The sequence below is a fragment of the Muntiacus reevesi genome, chromosome 1 (genome assembly GCF_963930625.1).
Source record: "Muntiacus reevesi chromosome 1, mMunRee1.1, whole genome shotgun sequence".
NCBI lineage: Eukaryota > Metazoa > Chordata > Mammalia > Artiodactyla > Cervidae > Muntiacus > Muntiacus reevesi.
This window is the reverse complement of record NC_089249.1, coordinates 164,548,620-164,569,383: the sequence shown is the minus strand read 5'-3', so window position 1 is coordinate 164,569,383 and position 20,764 is coordinate 164,548,620. Positions and strand designations below refer to the sequence as shown.

Genomic DNA, 20,764 nt, shown 5'->3' with positions numbered 1-20,764 from the left:
TCCAAGGGACTCTCAAGAGTCTTCTTTAACACCACAGTTCAAAAGCATCAATTTTTCGGCACTCAGCTTTCCTCACAGTCCAACTCTCACATCCATACATGACCACTGGAAAAACCATAGCCTTGACTAGAGGGACCTTAAGTAATGTCTGCTTTTTAATATGCTGTCTAGGTTGGTCATAACTTTCCTTCCAAGGAGTAAGTGTCTTTTAATTTCATGGCTGCAATCACCACATACAGTGATTCTGGAGCCCTCCAAAATAAAGTCAGCCACTGTTTCCACTGTTTCCCCATCTATTTGCATGAAGTGATGGGACCGGATGCCATGATCTTAGTTTTCTGAACGTTGAGCTTTAAGCCAACTTTTTCACTCTCTTTCACTTTCATCAAGAGGTTCTTTAGTTCTTCTTCACTTTGTGCCATAAGCTTCTTAAGGATCATAAGCTCCTTAAGGATCTTGCCTTAGCTCCTCATATTTCCTTCTTTGTATACTCTTCCCATTAAAAATGCTTATTTCCCTGTTCTTTTTATTCTTTTTCTTTTTTTCTGTTTTTTTTTTTTTTTTTAAGTGCATGGTTACAAGTGGTTAGCTTCACTCGTTTATGTAGGTTGTCAGACAAAATACTGTTAAGTTTGGATCTGGGACATACTTATACTAAAACATTGTTTATCTGAACTGGAAATCTAACTGGATGCTCTGCATTTTTCTTTGCTAAGTCTGGCGATCCTAGTTAGAGAGAACTACAGACAAGCTTCTTTTAATCCTAAACACCATCTACAACTCTAGACTTCCCTGCACCCTCTGGGCTTCTAGCTCCTTCTGTTCTGAGTCCTTCCCACTGTACATGTCTGCTAGAAAGGCACAAGGTGAGCCTCTCTAGGCTTACTTTTATACCACACCTTTTCTCCACCTTTGACCTGCACATACTGTTTTTGCTCCCTCCAAGCAGCTATCAGAGTTACGGACAGTGTCATACAGTTGCACACAGTCTACCACTAGAGAGTTTATTTTACTAATTAGTTCAAGTGTTTTTATCTTGGAATACACATAAAGAAGATGAAGCAGCCTCATCAATCCTCCAGAAACCTTCACCTAGTTAGCCAGTAATTTGTACACCCATGGAATTCTTCTCATTCCTCTACCATTATTTTTATCTTTTGTTATCCAGAATTTGAGAAACAAAGAACTGATTGAAACGAAAGGGTGTTGATTTGTGGTTTGCTAGGATTGCAGCCCAGGAAACACAAATTCATGAAGCACTTGAAGTGTGTTCCAATGGACTACAAAATGAGGGGCGCTTATAGAGCAAAAGCTGGGGGTTACAGTTAGTTACATGAATTGTTTATCATGAGTTGTAATTGGAGCTGGCAAAAAGTAAGGGTGCATGCCAAGTTAACATTGCTTGGGGTTGAAATGATTGTACAGTTACAAGGACAGAACTTGAGATCATAGGGTGGCAGGTGACAGGTGTTCTGAATACAACTGGTAGTGTCCTTGGGCCTGCTACAGTTCAAAGAAAATTCCACTTCTCAGTGGTGCAGAGAGGTGTCTGAGACCAGATCCTCCATGGCCATCTCACTCTATTTCTGTATGCCTGAACTGTGATTATCCCCATTATAATTTCAATTTGTGATCACTTCTTGTATTGAAAACTACCTATTTGATTTGTTTGTTGTGTAATTATCTCCAGAGTAGACTGTTCAGTTAAAAAAACCAGCAACAAGGAGAAGAACTAGAATAATAAAGAGAAAGTAAAGCTACTGTATATAAAGCTACCATATCTATACTATATATAAACATGTGTGTATATGAATAGAGTAATCTCTGCAGGGATAAAAATAAACTGTTTCGTGATAGTTGCTTTCAAGGAGGAGAATTATGAGACTGAGAGACAGGGAAGGGAGGGACACTTTTACCATCTATCAATACATATTTGAACAGTACAAATGTTTAAAAACTAAATGCATATTTTAATTATTCAAAAATATTTAATTTTTTAAAGGTAAAATTATCTTTCTATGTGGATGTGCCCCTCCTTAGACAGTAAGCTACTGCTTGAGATCAGGGGCCATGTCTATCTCGATTTATATCCCAAGAGCCCAGCACTGTGTCTAAGTCAGAGTCATAATTTTGGCTCTTTATATGTATATAAAAATAGCACATCCCCCCACCGTTTCATTTCCATTGCTGATATTATCTAAGTTAAACTAAACTCTATTAAATTATTTAATGTTAAACATAAAAATTAATGAATAATAAAAATAATAAATGCCAAATTCAGTTATTAAATTAATTTAAAGGGGATAACTTTTAAAATAATAAGGCCAATAAAAACACTGGAATTAAAAAAAATTAGCTCTACTAAGGTACAGTATACAAACAATAAAACACCCATTTAGGTTGATTTGACGAATTTTGGCACATGTATATACATGTGTAATGACCACAATCAAAAGACAGAAAAGTTCTGTTACCCTAAAAAGTTCTGGATGTCCCTTCTCAATCAATTTCTACCTCTACCTCTCACGCATGGCCACTGGCAACCACTGAATAATCACATTGCCACCTATTAATGAACTTTAAATAAATTTAACTACACACATTTATTAACAGAAAGTCTATATTTTGCTATTAAATCAAAAAGCAAAGACTGCCCCCACACCCAAAAATGCATAGTTTGATCATGTTCTTATTTCAAGTCATTTAAAAAAATTCTTTATTAGAGTAAATATGTCAAGTAGCATAAGAAGGAAAAGTAGAAAGCCTGCCTTCTTTTCAAGAGCAGTAATAGCAGTTGCCATTTATTGAACATCTAATATCTACCAGGCACCATATTTGTACTTTATGTGAATCCCTTTTCTCATTTGAGCCTCACATCTACCCTGACAGCTGAAATATTCATTATTGTCTTCCTTTTGCATATGGCTTAGAAGTACCCCTGACCTCAACTAACTATGGCTAACACAAATGGATCACCCATTAAAAAATACCCCAAATTCCAATCTCTACACAATCACGGCATACCTTCAGTTTCAGTTCAGTCGTTCAGTCGTGTCCGACTCTTTGTAATCCCAGGGACTGCAGCACGCCAGGCCTCCTTGTCCATTGCCAACTCCCGGAGTTTACTCAAACTCATGTCTATTGAGTTGGTGATGCCATCCAGCCATTTCATCCTCTGTCGTCCTCTTCTCCTGCTTTCAATCTTTTCCAGGGTCAGGGTCTTTTCTAATGAGTCAGTTCTTTGCATCAGTTGGCCAAAGTATTGGAGTTTCAGCTTCAGCATCAGTCCTTCCAATGAATATTCAGGACTGATTTCCTTCAGGATGGACTGGTTGGGTAGTAAATCCAGGCATTCAAACAGGTTCCCTCTCTAGTTCTCAAAAATACTAAGAAATACCATTGTCAACTCTGTGGCTCAAGGATAGCTGATCTTATCCAAGTCTGTGCTTGGATAGAAGCAAAAGGCAAAGGAGAAAAGGAGAGATACACCCATTTGAATGCAGAGTTCCAAAGAATAGCAAGGAGAGATAAGAAAGCCTTCCTCACTAATCAATGACTCAAGATGCCAGCAAATTTGGAAAACTCAGCAACTGCCACAGGACTGGAAAAGGTCAGTTTTCATTCCAATCCCAAAGAAAGACAATGCCAAAGAATGCTCAAACTACGACACAATTGCACTCATCTCACATGATAGCAAAGTAATGCTCAAAATTCTCCAAGCCAGGCTTCAGCAATATGTGGACGTGAACTTCCAGATGTTCAAGCTGGTTTTAGAAAAGGCAGAGGAACCAGAGATCGAATTGCCAATATTCATTGGATCATGGAGAAAGCAAGGGAATTTCAGAAAAACAAATACTTCTGCTTCATTGACTATGCTAAAACCTTTGTGTGGATCACAGCAAACTATGGAGAATTCTTAGAGATGGGAGTAGCAGACCACCTTGGGCTTCCCAGGTGGTGCTAGCGGTAAAGAACTGCCTGACAATGCAGGAGATGTAAGAGACCAGGGTTTGATCCATGGATCAGGAAGATCCCCGAGAGGAGGGCATGACTACCCACTCCAGTGTTCTTGTCTAGAGAGTTCCATAGACAGATAAGGCTGCAGGCGACACAGTCCATTGGGTCACAAAGAGCCTGACATTACTGAAACAACTTAGCACACACACACTAGACCACCTTACCTGTCTCCTGAGAAACCTGTGTGCAGGTCACGAAGCAACGGTTAGAACCTGGCGTGAAACAACTGACTGGTCCCAAAGTGGGAAAGGAGTGCCAAATATACAAGGCTATATATTGTCACCCTGCTTAACTACTACGCAGAGCACATCATGCAAAACACCAGGCTTGATGAATTGCAAACTGGAATCTAGATTGCCGAGAGAAATACCAATAACCTCAGATATGCAGATGATGCTACTTTAATGGCAAAAAGTGAAGAGGAACTAAAGAGACTCTTGGTGAGAGTGAAAAAGGAGAGTGGAAAAGCTAATTTGAAATGCAACATTAAAAAAACTAAGATCATGGCATCTGGTCCCATCACTTCGTGGCAAAAAAAAGGGGAAAATGTGGAAGCAGTGACAGATTTTCTTTTTTTGGACTCCAAAATCACTGTGGACAGTGACTGCAGCCATCACATTTAAAGATGTTTGCTCATTGGAAGGAAAACTATGACAAACCTAAACATTAACAAGAAGGGGTATTAAAAAGCAGGGGTATCACTTTGCTGAGAAAGGTCTGTATAGTCAAAGTACTCCAGGCATCCCTGTCCTTTACTAGCTCCCGGAGTTTGCTCAAATTCATGTCCACTGAGTCGGTGATGCTATCTAACCATTTCATCCCTGATGCCTCCTACTCCTTTTGCCTTCAACCTTTCCCAGTATCAGGATCTTTGCCAATGAGTGATGTGACTCTTTGTATCAGGTGGCCAAAGTATTGGAGCTGCAGCCTCAGCATCAGTCCTTCCAATGAATATTCAGCCCTTCCTTTAGGATTGACTGGTTTAATCTCCTTGCAGTCAAAGGGACTCTCAAGAGTCTTCTCCAGCACCACAAATCAAAAGCATCAGTTCTTTGGCACTCAGCCTTCTTTATAGTCCAATTCTCACGTTCATATGTGACTACTGGAAAAACCATAGCTTTGACTATATGGACCTTTGTTGGCAAAGTGATGTCTCTGCTTTTTAATATACTGTCTAGGTTAGTCATAGTGTTCTTTCCAACGACCAAGCATCTTTTAATTTCATGCCTGCAGTCACTGTCTGCAGTGATTTTGGAACCCAAGGAAGTAGAATCTAGATGATACTATATCTTGATTCTATTTAGTCCAAGTGGGAGGCAGTTTCAGGAAGAGGTGACAGATTGAGCAAAGGCATAGGCAGGAAAACTGTAATGTGCGGTGGAGTGGGGATGTGATTGGGGAACTACCAAACAACTCAGTGCTTTTAGAAGTAGCAAGCAGTTGAAATTAAAAGCCAGGTTGAGTATTTTTTTTTTTTTATTCTATTTGAAGCAAGAAAGGGCTATCATGCTTAAGCAATGGAGGTAGATTTAAAAGACGAATCAGGGAGTAAGTGGTAGGATCTGGAAATAGCAACATCCCTTGGAGGGCTCCTGCAATATCCGAAGAAAGAGAAAAGTAAGACTTGTCTATGAGTGGTTGTGCAATGAAGGAACTGATCCTTCCTTAATCCCAACAGATGAAATTCCCCAAAAGGAAGAGCAAAGAAGAGTTATCTGGGGGGAATCTCCAGCAAGAGGGAAAAGGCTGAAACAGTGTCTGTGAGGTTTTCAGATTTTCTGCCTCCTTTTGGGCTTCTCTACCTTTGAGGCCCCTGACTCTTCATCAAGACACAGCAAAAAAGCCTCCTAGCAAGGAACACCTGAGCTCCCAGGGTTTCAGTGAGCTGACCATCCCAAGTCCAAAGGTGAGGGTTTGGGAGGGAGTGGTGACAGTCATGGTGGAAATCACTCAAAAGGAGATTCTAGGGTATAAACACTGCTCCCACCCACCAAGCTGCTCCCACCCACCAAGCTCTTCTTGGACCTTTAGAGGAGATGTTGTCATGCCCCTGGGCAAGGCAAGTGGAACTAGGTTAGAGAAAAGGTGGGTGGAAGAAAATTTCCTAAGGACAAATTCATAGGATTTGGCTTCTCACCTGATTAGATTTTGAGAAAAGGAAAGAGATACAATGGAAAATAACTCTGAGAAGCCTGGGTGTTGGCACCAGGGTGACTGAAGACCTTCTAGCTGCCTTTGCACTGATTCTTACCCTCCCTAAGCAAACTTCTGGTGCTAATTTTGTTTGTTTCCCAAGTCATCTTCTCTATAGGGATTCCATTATATTTCTTAGGAAAAATTAGTAAATTGGGCTCTTGTGATTTAATTACCACCTGAGTGATATCATAGAACCAAGTTCTTGAATTTGCAAGTCAGAAATTCTAGCCTGATCAGTTCCTTTAATAATCCACACTACAGGTCTGTTCTCTGATCATTTTATCACTCACAGGGTAATCATGACAATAAATTGTTTTTACAGTCAGTATATGTGTGTGGGTTGGGAAGGTCTACAATAAGAGAAGCTAAAATTATTCTCTGAGACTGAACCTCATAGAAGTAATGATAATATTTACTTTGAGATTTCTCTGTGTCTGTCCTAAAGATAAACTTTGGCTACATTTTATTACACCTTATGGCATTCCTATGAGATACAGACTACAGTTACACCCGTCTTAAGAAACTGAAGTTCAAAGAAATTAAATGATCTAAAGGTACACTACTAAGAAGCAATGGAATTGGGGTTCAAAGCCAGCAATTTGCACTTTCATGTATATTTATATGAAATTATCCCTACAATAGTAGACATCCACAATGCTTTTTGAATTGGAATAGATGAATCTGCAAAAAGTAACAACCCTACTTCATCACTTGTAAATGTGTGGCTGATGGTGTGTTGGAAAATACCCAGCTTCAATCAACGGGAACTGCGAGAACCCATGAAACTGGAATATAAAGTACAAAAAGTTGCAAATAAATTGTTGCTATTGTTGTTCAGCCGCTCAGTCCTGTCTGACTTGTCGTGACCTCATGGACTGCAGCACGCCAGCCTTCCCTGACCTTCACCATCTCCCAGAGCTTGCTCAAATTCGTGTCCACTGAGCCGGTGATGCCATCCAACCATCTCATCCTCTATCGTCCTCTTTTCTTCCTGCCTTCAGTCTTTCCCAGCATCAGGGTCTTTGCATCAGGTGGCCAAAGTATTGGACTTTTCAGCCTCAGCATCAGTCCTTCCAATAAATATTCAGAATTGATTTTCCTTAGGATTGACAGGCTTGATCTCCTTGCAGTCCAAGGGACTCTCAAGAGTCTTCTTTAACACCACAATTCAAAAACATCAATTCTTTGACAGTCAGCCTTGCTTATGGTTCATACACGACTACTGGAAAAACCATAGCTTTGACAAGATGGACTTTTGTTGGCAAAGTAATGTCTCTGCTTTGTAACATGCTGTCTAGGTTTGTCATAGCTTTTGTTCCAAGGAACAAGCATCTTTTAATTTCATGGCTGCAGTCACCATCTGCAGTGATTTTGGAGCACAAGAAAAGAAAGTCTGTCACTGTTTTCATTGTTTCCTGATCTATTTGCCATGAAGTTATGGGACCTAAATCAAATCCCTTATGACTATACAGTGGAAGTGAGAAATAGATTTAAGGGACTAGATCTGATAGACAGAGTGCCTGATAAACTATGGATGGAGGTTCGTGACTTTGTGCAGGAGTCAGGGATCAGGACCATCCCCAAGAAAAAGAAATGCAAAACAGCAAAATGGCTGTCCGAGGAGGACTTACAAATAGCTGTGAAAAGAAGGGAAGTGAAAAGCAAAGGAGAAAAGGAAAGTTATACCCATTTGAATGCAGAGTTCCAAAGAATAGCAAGGAGAGATAAGAAAGCCTTCCTCAGTGATCAGTGCAAAGAAATGGAGGAAAATAATAGAATGGGAAAGACTAGAGATCTTGTCAAGAAAATTAGGGATACAAAGGGAACATTTCATGCAAAGATGGGCTCAATAAAGGACAGAAATGATATGGACCTAACAGAAGCAGAAGATATTAAGAAGAGGTGGCAAGAATACACAGAAGAACTGTACAGAAAAGATCTTCATGACCCAGATAATCACGATGGGGTGATCACTCACCTAGAGCCAGACATCCTGGAATGTGAAGTCAAGTGGGCCTTAGGAAGCATCACTACAAACAAAGCTAGTGGAGGTGATGGAATTCCAGTTGAGCTATTTCAAATCCTAAAAGATGATGCTGTCAAAGTGCTGCACTCAAGATGCCAGCAAATTTGGAAAACTCAGCAACTGCCACAGGACTGGAAAAGGTCAGTTTTCATTCCAATCCCACAGAAAGGCAATGCCAAAGAATACTCAAACTACAGCAGAACTGCACTCATCTCACACACTAGCAAAGTAATGCTCAAAATTCTCCAAGTCAGGCTTCAGCAATATGTGAACCGTGAACTTCCAGATGTTCAAGCTGGTTTTAGAAAAGGCAGAGGAACCAGAGATCAAATTGCCAACATCTGATGGATCATTGAAAAAGCAAGAGAGTTCCAGAAAAACATCTATTTCTACTTTATTGACTATGCCAAAGCCTTTGATTGTGTGGATCGCAATAAACTGTGGAAAATTCTGAAAGAGATGAGCATACCAGACCCCCTGACCTACCTCTTGAGAAATCTGTATGCGGGTCAGGAAGCAATAGTTAGAACTGAACATGGAACAACAGACTGGTTCCAAATAGGAAAAGGAGTACATAAAGACTGTATATTGTCACCCTGCTTATTTAACTTCAATGCAGAGTACATCATGAGAAACGCTGGGCTGGAGGAAGCACAAGCTGGAATCAAGATTGCTGGGAGAAGTATCAATAACCTCAGATATGCAGATGACACCACCCATATGGCAGAAATCGAAGAAGAAGTAAAGAGTCTCTTGATGAAAGTGAAAGAAGAGAGTGAAAAAGTTGGCTTAAAGCTCCACATCCAGAAAACTAAGATCATGGCATCTGGTCCCATCACTTTATGGCAGATAGAATAGGAAACAGTGGAAACAGTGGCTAACTTTATTTTTCTGGGCTCCAAAATCACTACAGATTATGATAGCATAGATGAAATTAAAAGACGCTTACTCCTTGGAAGGAAAGTTATGACCAACTTAGACAGAATATTAAAAAAGCAGAGACGTTACTTTGCCAACAAAGGTCCATCTAGTCAAGGCTATGGTTTTTCCAGTGGTCAGGTATGGATGTGAGAGTTGGACTATAAAGAAAGCTGAGCGCCGAAAAATGATGCTTTTGAACTGTGGTGTTGGAGAAAACTCTTGAGAGTCCCTTGGGCTGCAAGGAGATCCAACCAGTCCATCCTAAAGGAGATCATTCCTGGGTGTTCATTGGAAAGACTGATGTTGAAGCTGAAACTCCAGTACTTTGGCCACCTGATGCGAAGAGTTGACTCATTTGCAAAGACCCTGATGCTGGGAAAGATTGAGGGCAGGAGGAGAAGGGGACGACAGAGGATGAGATGGTTGGATGGCATCACCGATTCACTGAACATGTTTTTGGGTGGACTCCAGGAGTTGGTGATGGACAGGGAGGCCTGGCATGCTGCAGTTCATGGGTTTGCAAAGAGTCATACACGACTGAGTGACTGAACTGAACTGTGGGACCAGATGCCATATTCTTAGTTTTTTGAATTATGAGTTTTAAGCCAGCTTTTCAACTCTCCTCTTTCACTTTCATCAAGAGCTCTTTAGTTTCTCTTCAATTTCTTCCGTAAGGGTGGTGTCATCAACAAATCTGAGGTTATTGATATTTCTCCTGGCAATCTTGATTCCAGTTTGTGATTCATCAAGCTTGGTGTTTTGCATGATGTACTCGGCATAGTAGTTAAATAAGCAGGGTGACAATACACAGTCTTGTCATACTCCTTTCCCAATTTGGAACCAGTCTGTTGTTCCATGTCCGGTTCTAACTGTTACAAGTTCTTGACCTGCATATAGATTTCTCAGCAGGCAGGTCAGGTAGTGTGGTATTCCCATCTCTATCAGAGTTTTCCACAGTTTGTTGTAATCCACACAGTCAAAGACTTTAGCATAGTCAATGAAGCAGATGTTTTTCTGGAATTCTTTTGCTTTTTCTATGATTCAACTGATGTTGCCAGTTTGATCTCTGGTTCCTCTCCCTTTTCTAAATCCATCTTGAACATCTGGAAGTTCTCTGTTCACGTATTGTTGAAGCCTAACTTGGATAATATTTTTTAGCTTGAAGAATTTTGAGCATTACTTTGCTAGTGTGTGAAATGAGTGCATAAAATTGTGCAATAGTTTGAGCTTTCTTTGGCATTGCCTTCCTTTGGGACTGGAATGAAAACTGACCTTTTCCAGTCCTGTGGCCACTGCGGAGTTTTCCAAATTTGCTGGCATATTGAGTGCAGCATTTTCACAGCATCATCTTTTATTATTTGAAATAGCTTAGCTGGAATTTTATCACCTCCACTATCTCTGTTTGTAGCTATGCTTCCTAAGGCCCACTTGACTTCGCACTCCCAAATGTCTGGCTCTAGATCACACCATCATGGTTATCTGGGTCATTAAGATCTCTTTTCCATAGTTCCTGTGTATTCTTGCCACCTCTCCTTAATATCTTCTGTTTCTGTTAGGTCCATACTGTTTCTGTCCTTTATTGTGCCCATCTTTGCATGTAAAACAAATACATTAGCTATATTGTTTCTTCTGGGGGAAAAAAAGAATACAAACATAGCGGCAACGTTCTTTTATTCATGCTATGTTTCTGCCCCTAGGATGTACCTGAAACCTAGTAGTCTGTCAATGAATATTTTTCTTTTGGTCTGAGCTACACTGCTTTCAGGATCTTCGTTCCCTGACCAGGATTGCACAACCACTGTGCCACCAGGGAATCCGCAATATTTGTTAAATAAATGAATGAATGCCATTTAACACTGCCCTATAGTTTTTGTGCACATACCTAGTAAGTATTCTTTCCTATAACACTCCTAAGTAACCCTAACAAAGTTTTTTTATCTCTCCTCAGAAGTTCAACACTGCCTCTCTTCCCTTCTGCTTGAAAAGAAGTGTCTCTAATTTGTATTCTAGATCAATTTTTTTCTTGATGGGCCAGGGATATTTTTAGATAAATTATAAAATGCATAATTAATATATTATTACATATTTCGTTCATACAATTAATTTTCTTGCCCTAGTAAAATCACTGAGTATGTTGTTTATAAAGTTTTTCATAGTTTGTGTCTATAGTAATAATGAGCTAAAAAGGACTAAAAATAAAATGTAGTTGCATTCAAAGTGCATAAAATAATTCATGCAAAATAATATATTTATATGTAATATTAACATAATACAGTGGTAATACAAAATAAATGTTTTGATAAAAAATTAAAAATGTCATCTCAAAAATCTTTTTCATGTTTTCAAAAAAGTTATTTTTGTCTTAAAACATTGATGTTACCTCTTAAAATTAAATACAAAATTATCACAGTTTTAAATCCAAATTATATAAATATTAAAAATATTTAGTTTTTAAGAATTAATTTAAGTGTTATCAAATATTTTTATAAAAATAATATCATGCCCAAGGCTAACATTCATTGTTCATCTATTGGCAATGTAAAGAATCAGTCTTTTTTCTCTCTCATGTCACATCTAGACACGCACATATGTCTATGTGCATGCATGCGTGCATGCTAAGTCCCTTCACTTGTGTTTGACTCTGCGATCCTATGAGCACGCCAGCCTCCTCTGTCCGTGGGACTTTCCAGGCAAGAATACTGGAATGGGTTGCCATTTACTACTCCTATATATACGTAAATACCTTAAGGGTCATAGGAATTGCAGAATTTTTTTCAGCTATGGGACACTGTGCTAATTCACCCGTTGTTTCTGAACCATGCATTGGAACATGAAGAGACACAATAATAAATAACAAACATTCACCACTACTGGGAAACAACACTTGGTTATGCGAGAACTTAACTGCATTTGTGCTGAGAGGAAGGACATGACAAGTTCATTTGTGCTATGTCTTAAGTGCGTCTGTTGTTCAAATTCTCTGAGCGTTTCAAAGCAGTGTGTGTTTCTCTTTAAGTGGCACAATGCAAAACCTTAAAGGTGTTATGATACAATTACCATTGAGGTTTTTCATACTGTGTTGAATTTTGCCATTTTAACCATTTTTAGGTATACCGTTCAGCATTAAGGACATTCGCTTTGCTGTGCAATCATCACCACCATCCATCTTTAGAAGGTTTTATCTTCCCAAATTGAAACTCTAATATTAATATTAAACACCAATTCTCCTGTCTTCTCTCTCTCCAGCCCCTGGCAACCACCATTCTACTTTCTGCCTCTATGATTCTGATTACTCTAGGTACCTCATATAGGTGGAATCATACAGTATTTGTCTCTTTTTGATTTGCTTATTCAACTCAGGGTAAAGTTGTTAAGGTTCAAGTACGCTGTAACATGTCAGAATGTCCGTCTTTTTTTAAGACGAACATTCATTCATTATTAATGGACATTTAATTCATTATTAATGAATAATGCTCCATTGTGGGGCTTCCCAGGTGGCGCTAGTGGTAAAGAACCCCACCTGTGAATGCAGGAGATATAAGGGATGTTGGTTTGATCCCAGGGTTGGAAAGATCCCCTGAAGGAGGGCATGGCAACCCACTCCAGTATTCTTGCCTGGAGAATCCCCATGGATAGAGGAGTCTGGCAAGTCCCTAGAGTCGCAGAGTCTAACGTGACTGAAGCACCTTAGTACACAATGTCCCATTGTATATATGTACTACATTGTGTTTATTCCTTCATCTACTGATGGACATTTGGTTATTTCCATGCTTTGGCTACTATGAATCATACTGTTGTGAATGAGTATACAAATATATGTTTAAGTCCCTACTTTCAATTCACTGGGTGCTTTTAGTTTTGAGGACACAAAAATGTGGAGGAGAGAGAGGGTTCCCTGGAATAGTATTGGTCATAAAAGAAAATTTTTAGGGTTGAATTTTGTGGTGAACACTTGATTTTGCATGAGATAAGCAGCTATGTGTTTTGCTATATAGTTATATTTTCTGTGTGTGTACGCGCGTATACAAACGAGAGAAAGAGAGAGAATGACGTTTGTGCCAGGACAGGGACTTTCTTGCCTAGGCTTCGGGTAGTATTAACAATCATATCAATGCTGTATCAGTGATATGAGCCTGGGTGAGTATGCCAACGAGTGTAGACAGAAAAGAGACTGAAAGACTGTGCCTGCTGCATTTAGAAATCAGAATGGGAGAACAAGAAGAGAAACAATGAAAAAACACCAGAAGAATGTGGAGACTTGAAAACTAAGTGAAATCAAGTGTTGGGGAATGATCAACAATGCCAAATACTGCTAAGAAACTGATAAATTAAGACTCAGAACTCAAGATTTAATACAGCAAAAGTGGTAAATGGCTGGTTACATTAAAAAGAGCAGCTTCAGCAAGTAGTGGGGCATGAAACCCTGGCTGAAAAGGGTTCAAGAGAGAATGAAAAGAGAATAAGTGGAAACAGAGGGTTTGGCTATCCCTTTAGAGTAGTTTTTCTATAAAAGAGAGCAAAGAAGCAGAAAGAAAACTAGAGGAGGCCGTGGTGAAGTCAAGGAAAGAAGTTTTGGTCTAATAACAGGACGGAACAAGTGATGACTTTGTATCTCCAGTCCTACCCTCTCGGTAGCTTCACAGTCATATACCCAAGTGGGTATCTGGTATCTCCATTCAGATGTCTCACAGGAGAGTCAAACCTTCTTCCTTTTTCAAATTGAGATGTAGTTGACTTGTATTAGCTTCAGGCATACAACTAGTGATTCAAATTTTTATAGATTATACTCCATTTATAGTTATAAAATATTGGCTATATTCCCTGGGGTGTACAATATATCCTTGTATTAATAACTTATTTATTTTCTACATTGTAGTCTGTACCTCTTAATCCCTTACACCTATCTTGTCCCTACCCCCTTTTCCTCTCACCAATAACCAGTAGTTTGTATATCTAGTCTGTTTCTATTTTGTTATACTCATCAGTTTGTTTTATTTGTTAAGATTCCACATATAAGTGATAACCTACAGTATTTGCCTTTCTTTGACTTATTTCACTAAATATGATACCCTCCAGGACCATTCCTGTTCCTGTAAATGTCTAAGTTTCATTCCTTTTTTCTGCCTAAGATTACATTGTACATATACATCACACGTTCTTTAAATTCTGTTTATTGAATTGTAAAATGATGATAATAATAGTAACTTTTCATGGTATTATTTTTTAGAATTATTTTTGTCTTTATTGAATTTGTTACAATATTGCTTCTGTTTTACGTTTTGTTTTTTTGGCCAGGAGGCATGTGGGATCTTAGCTCCCCCACCAGGAGAGAACACACATCCCCTTTATTATAAGGCAAAATCATAAAAACTGGACTATCAGGGGAGTCACTATTTAGTAGCATTAAATGAATTAATATATGTAATGAATTTAGAAAGTTCAGTTCAGTTCAGTTCAGTTCAGTGACTCACTCTTTGTGACCCCATGGACTGCAGCACACCAGGCCACGATGTCCATCACCAACTCCCGGAGTCCACCCAAAAGCATGTTCATTGAGTCGGTGATGCCATCCAACCATCTCATCCTCTGTCGTCCCCTTCTCCTCCTGCTCTCAATCTTTCCCAGCATCAGGGTTTTTTCCAACGAGTCAGTTCTTCGCATCAGGTGGGCAAAGTATTGGAGCTGCAGCTTCAATATCAGTCCTTCCAATGAATATCAGGACTGATTTCCTCTAGGATTGACTGCTTTAATCTCCTTGCAGTCCAAGGGACTCTCAAGAGTCTTCTCCAACACCACAGTTCAAAAGCATCAATTCTTCAGCACTCAGCTTTCTTTATAGTCCAACTCTCACATCCATACATGACTACTGGAAAAACCATTGCCTTGACTAGATGGACCTTTGTTGACAAAGTAATGTCTCTGCTTTTTAATATTCTGTCTAAGTTGGTCATAACTTTCCTTCCAAGAAGTAAGCGTCTTTTAATTTCATGGCTGCAGTCACCATCTGCAGTGATTTTGGAGCCCCCCAAAATAGTCTGCCACTGTTTCTACTGTTTCCCCATCTATCTGCCATGAAGTGACGGGACCAGATGCCAAGATCTTAGTTTTCTGAATGTGGAGCTTTAAGCCAACTTTTTCACTCTCCTCTTTCACTTTCATCAAGAGGCTCTTTAGTTCTTCTTCGATTTCTGCCATAAGGGTGGTGTTATCTGCATATCCGAGGCTATTGATATTTCTCCCAGCAATCTTGATTCCAGCTTGTGCTTCATCTAGCCCAGCATTTCTCATGATGTACACTGCATAGACGTTAAATAAGCAGGGTGACAATATGCAGCCTTGACATACTCCTTTTCCTATTTGCAACCAGTCTGTTGTTCCATGTCCAGTTCTAACTGTTGCTTCCTGACCTGCATACAGATTTCTCAAGAGGCAGGTCAGGTGATCTGGTATGCCCATCTCTTTCAGAATTTTCCAGTTTTTTGCGATTCACACAAAGGCTTTGGCATAGTCAATAAAGCAGAAATAGAAGTTTCTCTAGAACTCTCTTGCTTTTTTGATGATCCAACAGATGTTGGTAATTTGATCCCTGGTTCCTCTGCCTTTTCTAAAACCAGCTTGAACATCTGGAAGTTCAAGGTTCACGTATTGCTGAAGCCTGGCTTGGAGAATTTTGAGCATTACTTTACTAGCGTGTGAGTGCAATTGTGCAGTAGTTTGAGTATTCTTTGGCATTGCCTTTCTGTGGGATTGGAATGAGAACTGACCTTTTCCAGTCTTGTGGCGGCTGCTGAGTTTTCCATATTTGCTGGCATCTTGAGTGCAGCACTTTCACAGCATCATCTTTTAGGATTTGAAATAGCTCAACTGGAATTCCATCACCTCCACTAGCTTTGCTCATAGTGACACTTCCTAAGGCCCACTTGACTTCACATTCCAGGATGTCTGGCTCCAGGCGAGTGATCACACCATCATGATTATCTGGGTCATGAAGATCTTTTTTGTACAGTTCTTCTGTGTATTCTTGCCACCTCTTCTTAATATCTTCTGCTTCTGTTAGGTCCATATCATTTCTGTCCTTTATTGAGCCCATCTTTGCATGAAATGTTCCCTTTGTATCCCTAGTTTTCTTGACGAAATCTCTAGTCTTTCCCATTCTATTGTTTTCCTCCATTTCTTTGCACTGATCACTGAGGAAGGCTTTCTTATCTCTCCTTGCTATTCTTTGGAACTCTGCATTCAAATGGGTATAACTTTCCTTTTCTCCTTTGCTTTTTGTTTCTCTTCTTTTCACGGCTATTTGTAAGGCCTCCTTAGACAGCCATTTTGTTTTTTTGCATTTCTTTTTCTTGGGGATGGTCCTGATCCCTGACTCCTGCACAAAGTCACGAACCTCTGTCCATAGTTCATCAGGCACTCTGTCTAGCAGATCTAGTCCCTTAAATCTATTTGTCACTTCTACTGTATAATTGTTAGGGATTTTATTTAGGTCATACCTGAATGGTCTAGTGGTTTCCCCTACTTTCTTCAATTTAAGTGTGAATTTGGCAATAAGGAGTTCATGATCTGAGCCACAGTCAGCTCCAGGTCTTGTTTTTGCTGATTGTATAGAACTTCTCCATCTTTGCCTGCAAAGAATATAATCAACCTGATTTCAGTGTTGACCACCTGGTGATGTCCATGTGTAGAGTTTTCTCTTGTGTTACTGGAAGAGGTTGTTTGCTATGACCAGTGCGTTCTCTTGGCAAAACTCTATTAGCCTTTTCCCTGCTTCATTCTGTACTCCAAGGCCAAATTTGCCTGTTACTCCAGGTGTTTCTTGACTTCCAACTTGTGCATTCCAGTCCCCTATAATGAAAGGGACATCTTTTCTGTGTGTTAGTTCAAGAAGGTCTTGTAGGTCTTCATAGAAGCATTCAACTCCAGCTTCTTCACCATTACTGGTCAGGGCATAGACTCGGATTACCATGATATTGAATGGTTTGGCTTGGAAATGAACAGAAAATTACCTAGCACATATTAAATCTCAATGAATATGGATGATGATGATTACTGTTATTATTAGGAATTGCTGGCTTACACGACATGTGCATCTTTAATTATTACACATTCTTCTCCTAAATGATGTATCAATTTATACTTCTATCAGCAGCACGTAAGTTCCATTTTCCTAATTCCTAGCACATGGTACTAATTTAAAACTTCTGCCAAGCTGATGGGTATGGAATTATATCTCACTGCTGTTTTAATTTGTACTTTGATAGTTACAGTAAAGTTAGGTATCTTGTCATGGGTTTAACAGCCATCAGTTTTTTTTGGGGGCGGGGGGTGACCTACCTCGTGATATCTTTTCTCTACTTTTCTATTAGATTGTTTGCTTTTTTCCTTTTGGTTTTGGTGACTTCTTGGATAGTAATCCTTTGATGGTTATATATGTAATGAATATTGTCTAGTCTTTGGGTTGTCATCATGCACCACCTTTTAAAACTTGTTACTGCAGAATTAACAATTTTAATCTAATAATATTTTCCCTTATGGTTTGTGCTTTTTGGCTCTTAAGAAATTCTCCTCCATTTTGATATCATATTTATATTTCCTTTACTCCATACAGCATTTATTTTTAGACACGGTTTGAGGTAAAAATCCTTTTTTTTTTCCTTTTCCTTTTGGAAAAAAATGTTCCAGCGCCATTTATTGAAAAGTTCATCCTTTAGCTACTGACGTGTAATGCCCTCTCTGTTATCATCCACGTTCCCATGGGGGTAGTCTTCATTTCAACCTCCACAACCTTGCTTATTATTATTGTTTTCTACTGGGGATGCTTTCCTTTCAAAAGGTTCTTCTGGCTACATCTCTCTCGTTCTTCAGATCACAGCTCAAACATCATTCTTACATATCTAGATTATGTCTGCATGTATGTCCCGTCTTACTGACGCCGTAACTCCAAAAGTAGTGGAAGGACGGCAGTGGACAGGAACTTCTGGCCAGTTGTTGCCAGGCTGTTGCCAGGGCGGTTGTTGAGGAGGCCGCTGAGGGGAGGAGCGTCCAGAGTTCCAATGACGGAATCCAGCGGGCGCCCGAGTCGCCCCGGAGTGCGTCACCACGCGCGGTCGGCCGGGGGCGGGGCCAGGTCTGAGTCACGTGGCTTGGTTGCCTACGCGCTGCTGGGCCGTGGGAAGATGGCGGACGGAAAGGGAGACGCCGCCGCCACCGCCGGGGCTGGGGCTGAGGCTCCGGCGGGAGCCGGAGCCGGAGAAGGAACCGAGACTGAGTCCATGGCTCGGGGTCATAGTCCCGCATCTCCGGCGCCGGTAGCCTCCGGATTGCGACCCTGTCTGTGGCAGCTGGAGACAGAACTGAGGGAGCAGGAGGTGTCGGAGGTCTCATCTTTGAACTACTGTCGGAGCTTCTGCCAGGTGAGGGGCGGACTGGCTGGCTGAGGGCGGCGGGGCGGGGAGGCCAGGGGAAGAGGCCCCGGATCTCTTGCTGCTGCCGGGGCTGGACTGATAGGCGCCACCTCCGTGTCTTGCCGCGCCCCCGGGGCCGGGAAGGCCCAGTTCGAAAGCCCAGCCGCTGGCCCCCCTCCGCCAAGTGCCCGACTTTGGCCACCGCCAGGGAGGGTTGCGCTGGGTCAGACTGAGAGCTGGGAGGGCGCCGGCGGCTCCCTGGAAGGGCCGTGCCCTGTCGTCGTTGCCTGTCCCCCAGCCGGGTGGTTGGAGCGCCATTGCCTGTTGAAAGATTGATTGCTCGTTTCTGCCAGGAGATCCTTTTTTGAGTGCAGATCTCCAAATTGGAAAGCCTGGATTTTCCTAAATAATTCGGAGATATATGTTGGGGCCAGAGACTTATCTTTGGAGTCAACGTCTTTTGGGCCCCTGAAAGGTATGACAGTTGGCTTTGAAAGGCGTCTAGGGTTTTCTGTTTAGGGATTGTGGAGCTGGTTGGTGGTTTGGTTTTGGCTGCCTTTTGGGGAGGGGGGGGGGGTATTAAAGCTGTTCTTTCGCCTTTTCTATGGTCTTTGGAGAATTGTGCTGCCAGAAATGAGGCTCTTGATCCTTGCAATGGTTATTCGGGTCTTTGAGTAGAAGAGGATTGGGAAAGATGTGGAGTGTGGTCTGTTTTGGCAGTTCTGTGACCATTTCTGTGCCATAGTGGGTCCTAACCTATGATTACATATTTCTTGGTATGCTGAGTTTCCTTTCCATGATCACGTCGCGATTTTTCTTTATAAATTTTGAAGATGTGCCATGATTATTTCTTCGTCTGCTTGTTTGTTCTAATCATGTTTTGGTCCCGCCCCTCTGCTTCTCACCTGGTGCACCTTAAAGAATGCAAAATAATGGTAGTGTTTTGGCACTTGGGCTCTTAATGAGTAGTTGAGTGTGCAGAATAAATTGCGGTGTTCCAAAGTTATTATTTTGAGGAAAAATTTGCTCTGTTGGTCCGGAGGCGGATCGAAAATTGACTTGATTGATTGCTTTTCTCTCTCCTCTGCTAAGCCAGAGGCACTTCCTCTTGAATGAATTTTGACCTTGCCAATGAATCTTTTCCATACATTGTATCACTCCAATTTGTCTACAACCTGCAGCCTTTATCCTGAACTGTGAAGCACTAAGGTGTCCTTTGCATCTTCACTCTCAATGAACATTCTTACTATACAAATTTACAAACTTTTACTGACTCTATAGGATGGTGCCAGACACTTAAGTGCTGAGGAAACATGAATCAGACAGCATTTACCCTTGATGAGTTTACCATTTGGAGGAGGTAGTAGAAATAACAGTATTGCCAGATGCAATTTTGGTGATGATGAAAGAGGATACCTTGTACAAAGGGGGGCGGGGCTCATGGGACATCTTATGGGAAGATAGTCAACTAGTAAAAATAAATGTAAAGGTTAACTTAGAAGTTACTAGGAGAGGCCAATTTGGATGGAGTGGCCTGAGAAGGCCCTGTGCCTGAAGCGTTGAAAATGAGCCTTGTTAAGTGTCGGGAAAGGAGGTGGCATTATAGTGTTAATGGTGGAGATGAGAAGGAAAACAAACAGTGCTTTGGGAGAAGAGGGAACTAACTGGACCACGATTAGTGAGGAGGAGAGCAGAACTGTTGGTTTGGGATAAGCCTTCTACGCTTTCGTTGTCTTCTTGGAAGGATAGCAGGAATGGATATAACCAATCAAATTGAAGCTTGTTAGAGAATAACATGTATATATATGTCGCTTTAAGCCTAGTACTGGTGGCTTCTATTTTGATTGGTTTTTAATGTATTGTCTTTGCAACACTTATATATGTGAGGGCATAGAAGAGTTTTCTTTTTTTTTTAGAAGAGTTTTTAAAACAAAATGTTTTTGTAATTTTTTTTTAGTGAATTTTTTTTTTGGTCTGAAATTTTCCCGAAACAGTTTTTTACACTTATAAAATAAAAGTATCAGTGACTATATGTTGTAATAGAAAGCATTGGATTGGAAGTTATTTGGGTCTTAATTGTAACTCTACCACTTACTAGCTAGTAACCTTGGGCAAAATGTGACTGTGAGATTATGTTTTGTTTTCTGACCTTTATCTGCTTGTAATGCTTTATACAAACAGAACAGAAAGTTTATTTTCA

The 20,764-nt window shown here is 40.5% G+C and overlaps 1 protein-coding gene across 2 annotated transcripts in view; it reads left to right on the top strand.

The window, feature by feature from the left end:
• The first annotated feature begins 18,331 nt into the window (after window positions 1-18,331).
• The window catches only part of RLF (RLF zinc finger), a 79,163-nt gene continuing 76,730 nt past the window's right edge, over window positions 18,332-20,764 (top strand). For both annotated transcript variants that reach the window (XM_065915637.1, XM_065915630.1), the window contains exon 1: window positions 18,332-18,573. In XM_065915637.1, the coding sequence (XP_065771709.1) occupies window positions 18,337-18,573 (237 nt within the window). In that variant the 5' untranslated portion in view covers window positions 18,332-18,336. The remainder of the gene's footprint in view (window positions 18,574-20,764) is intronic.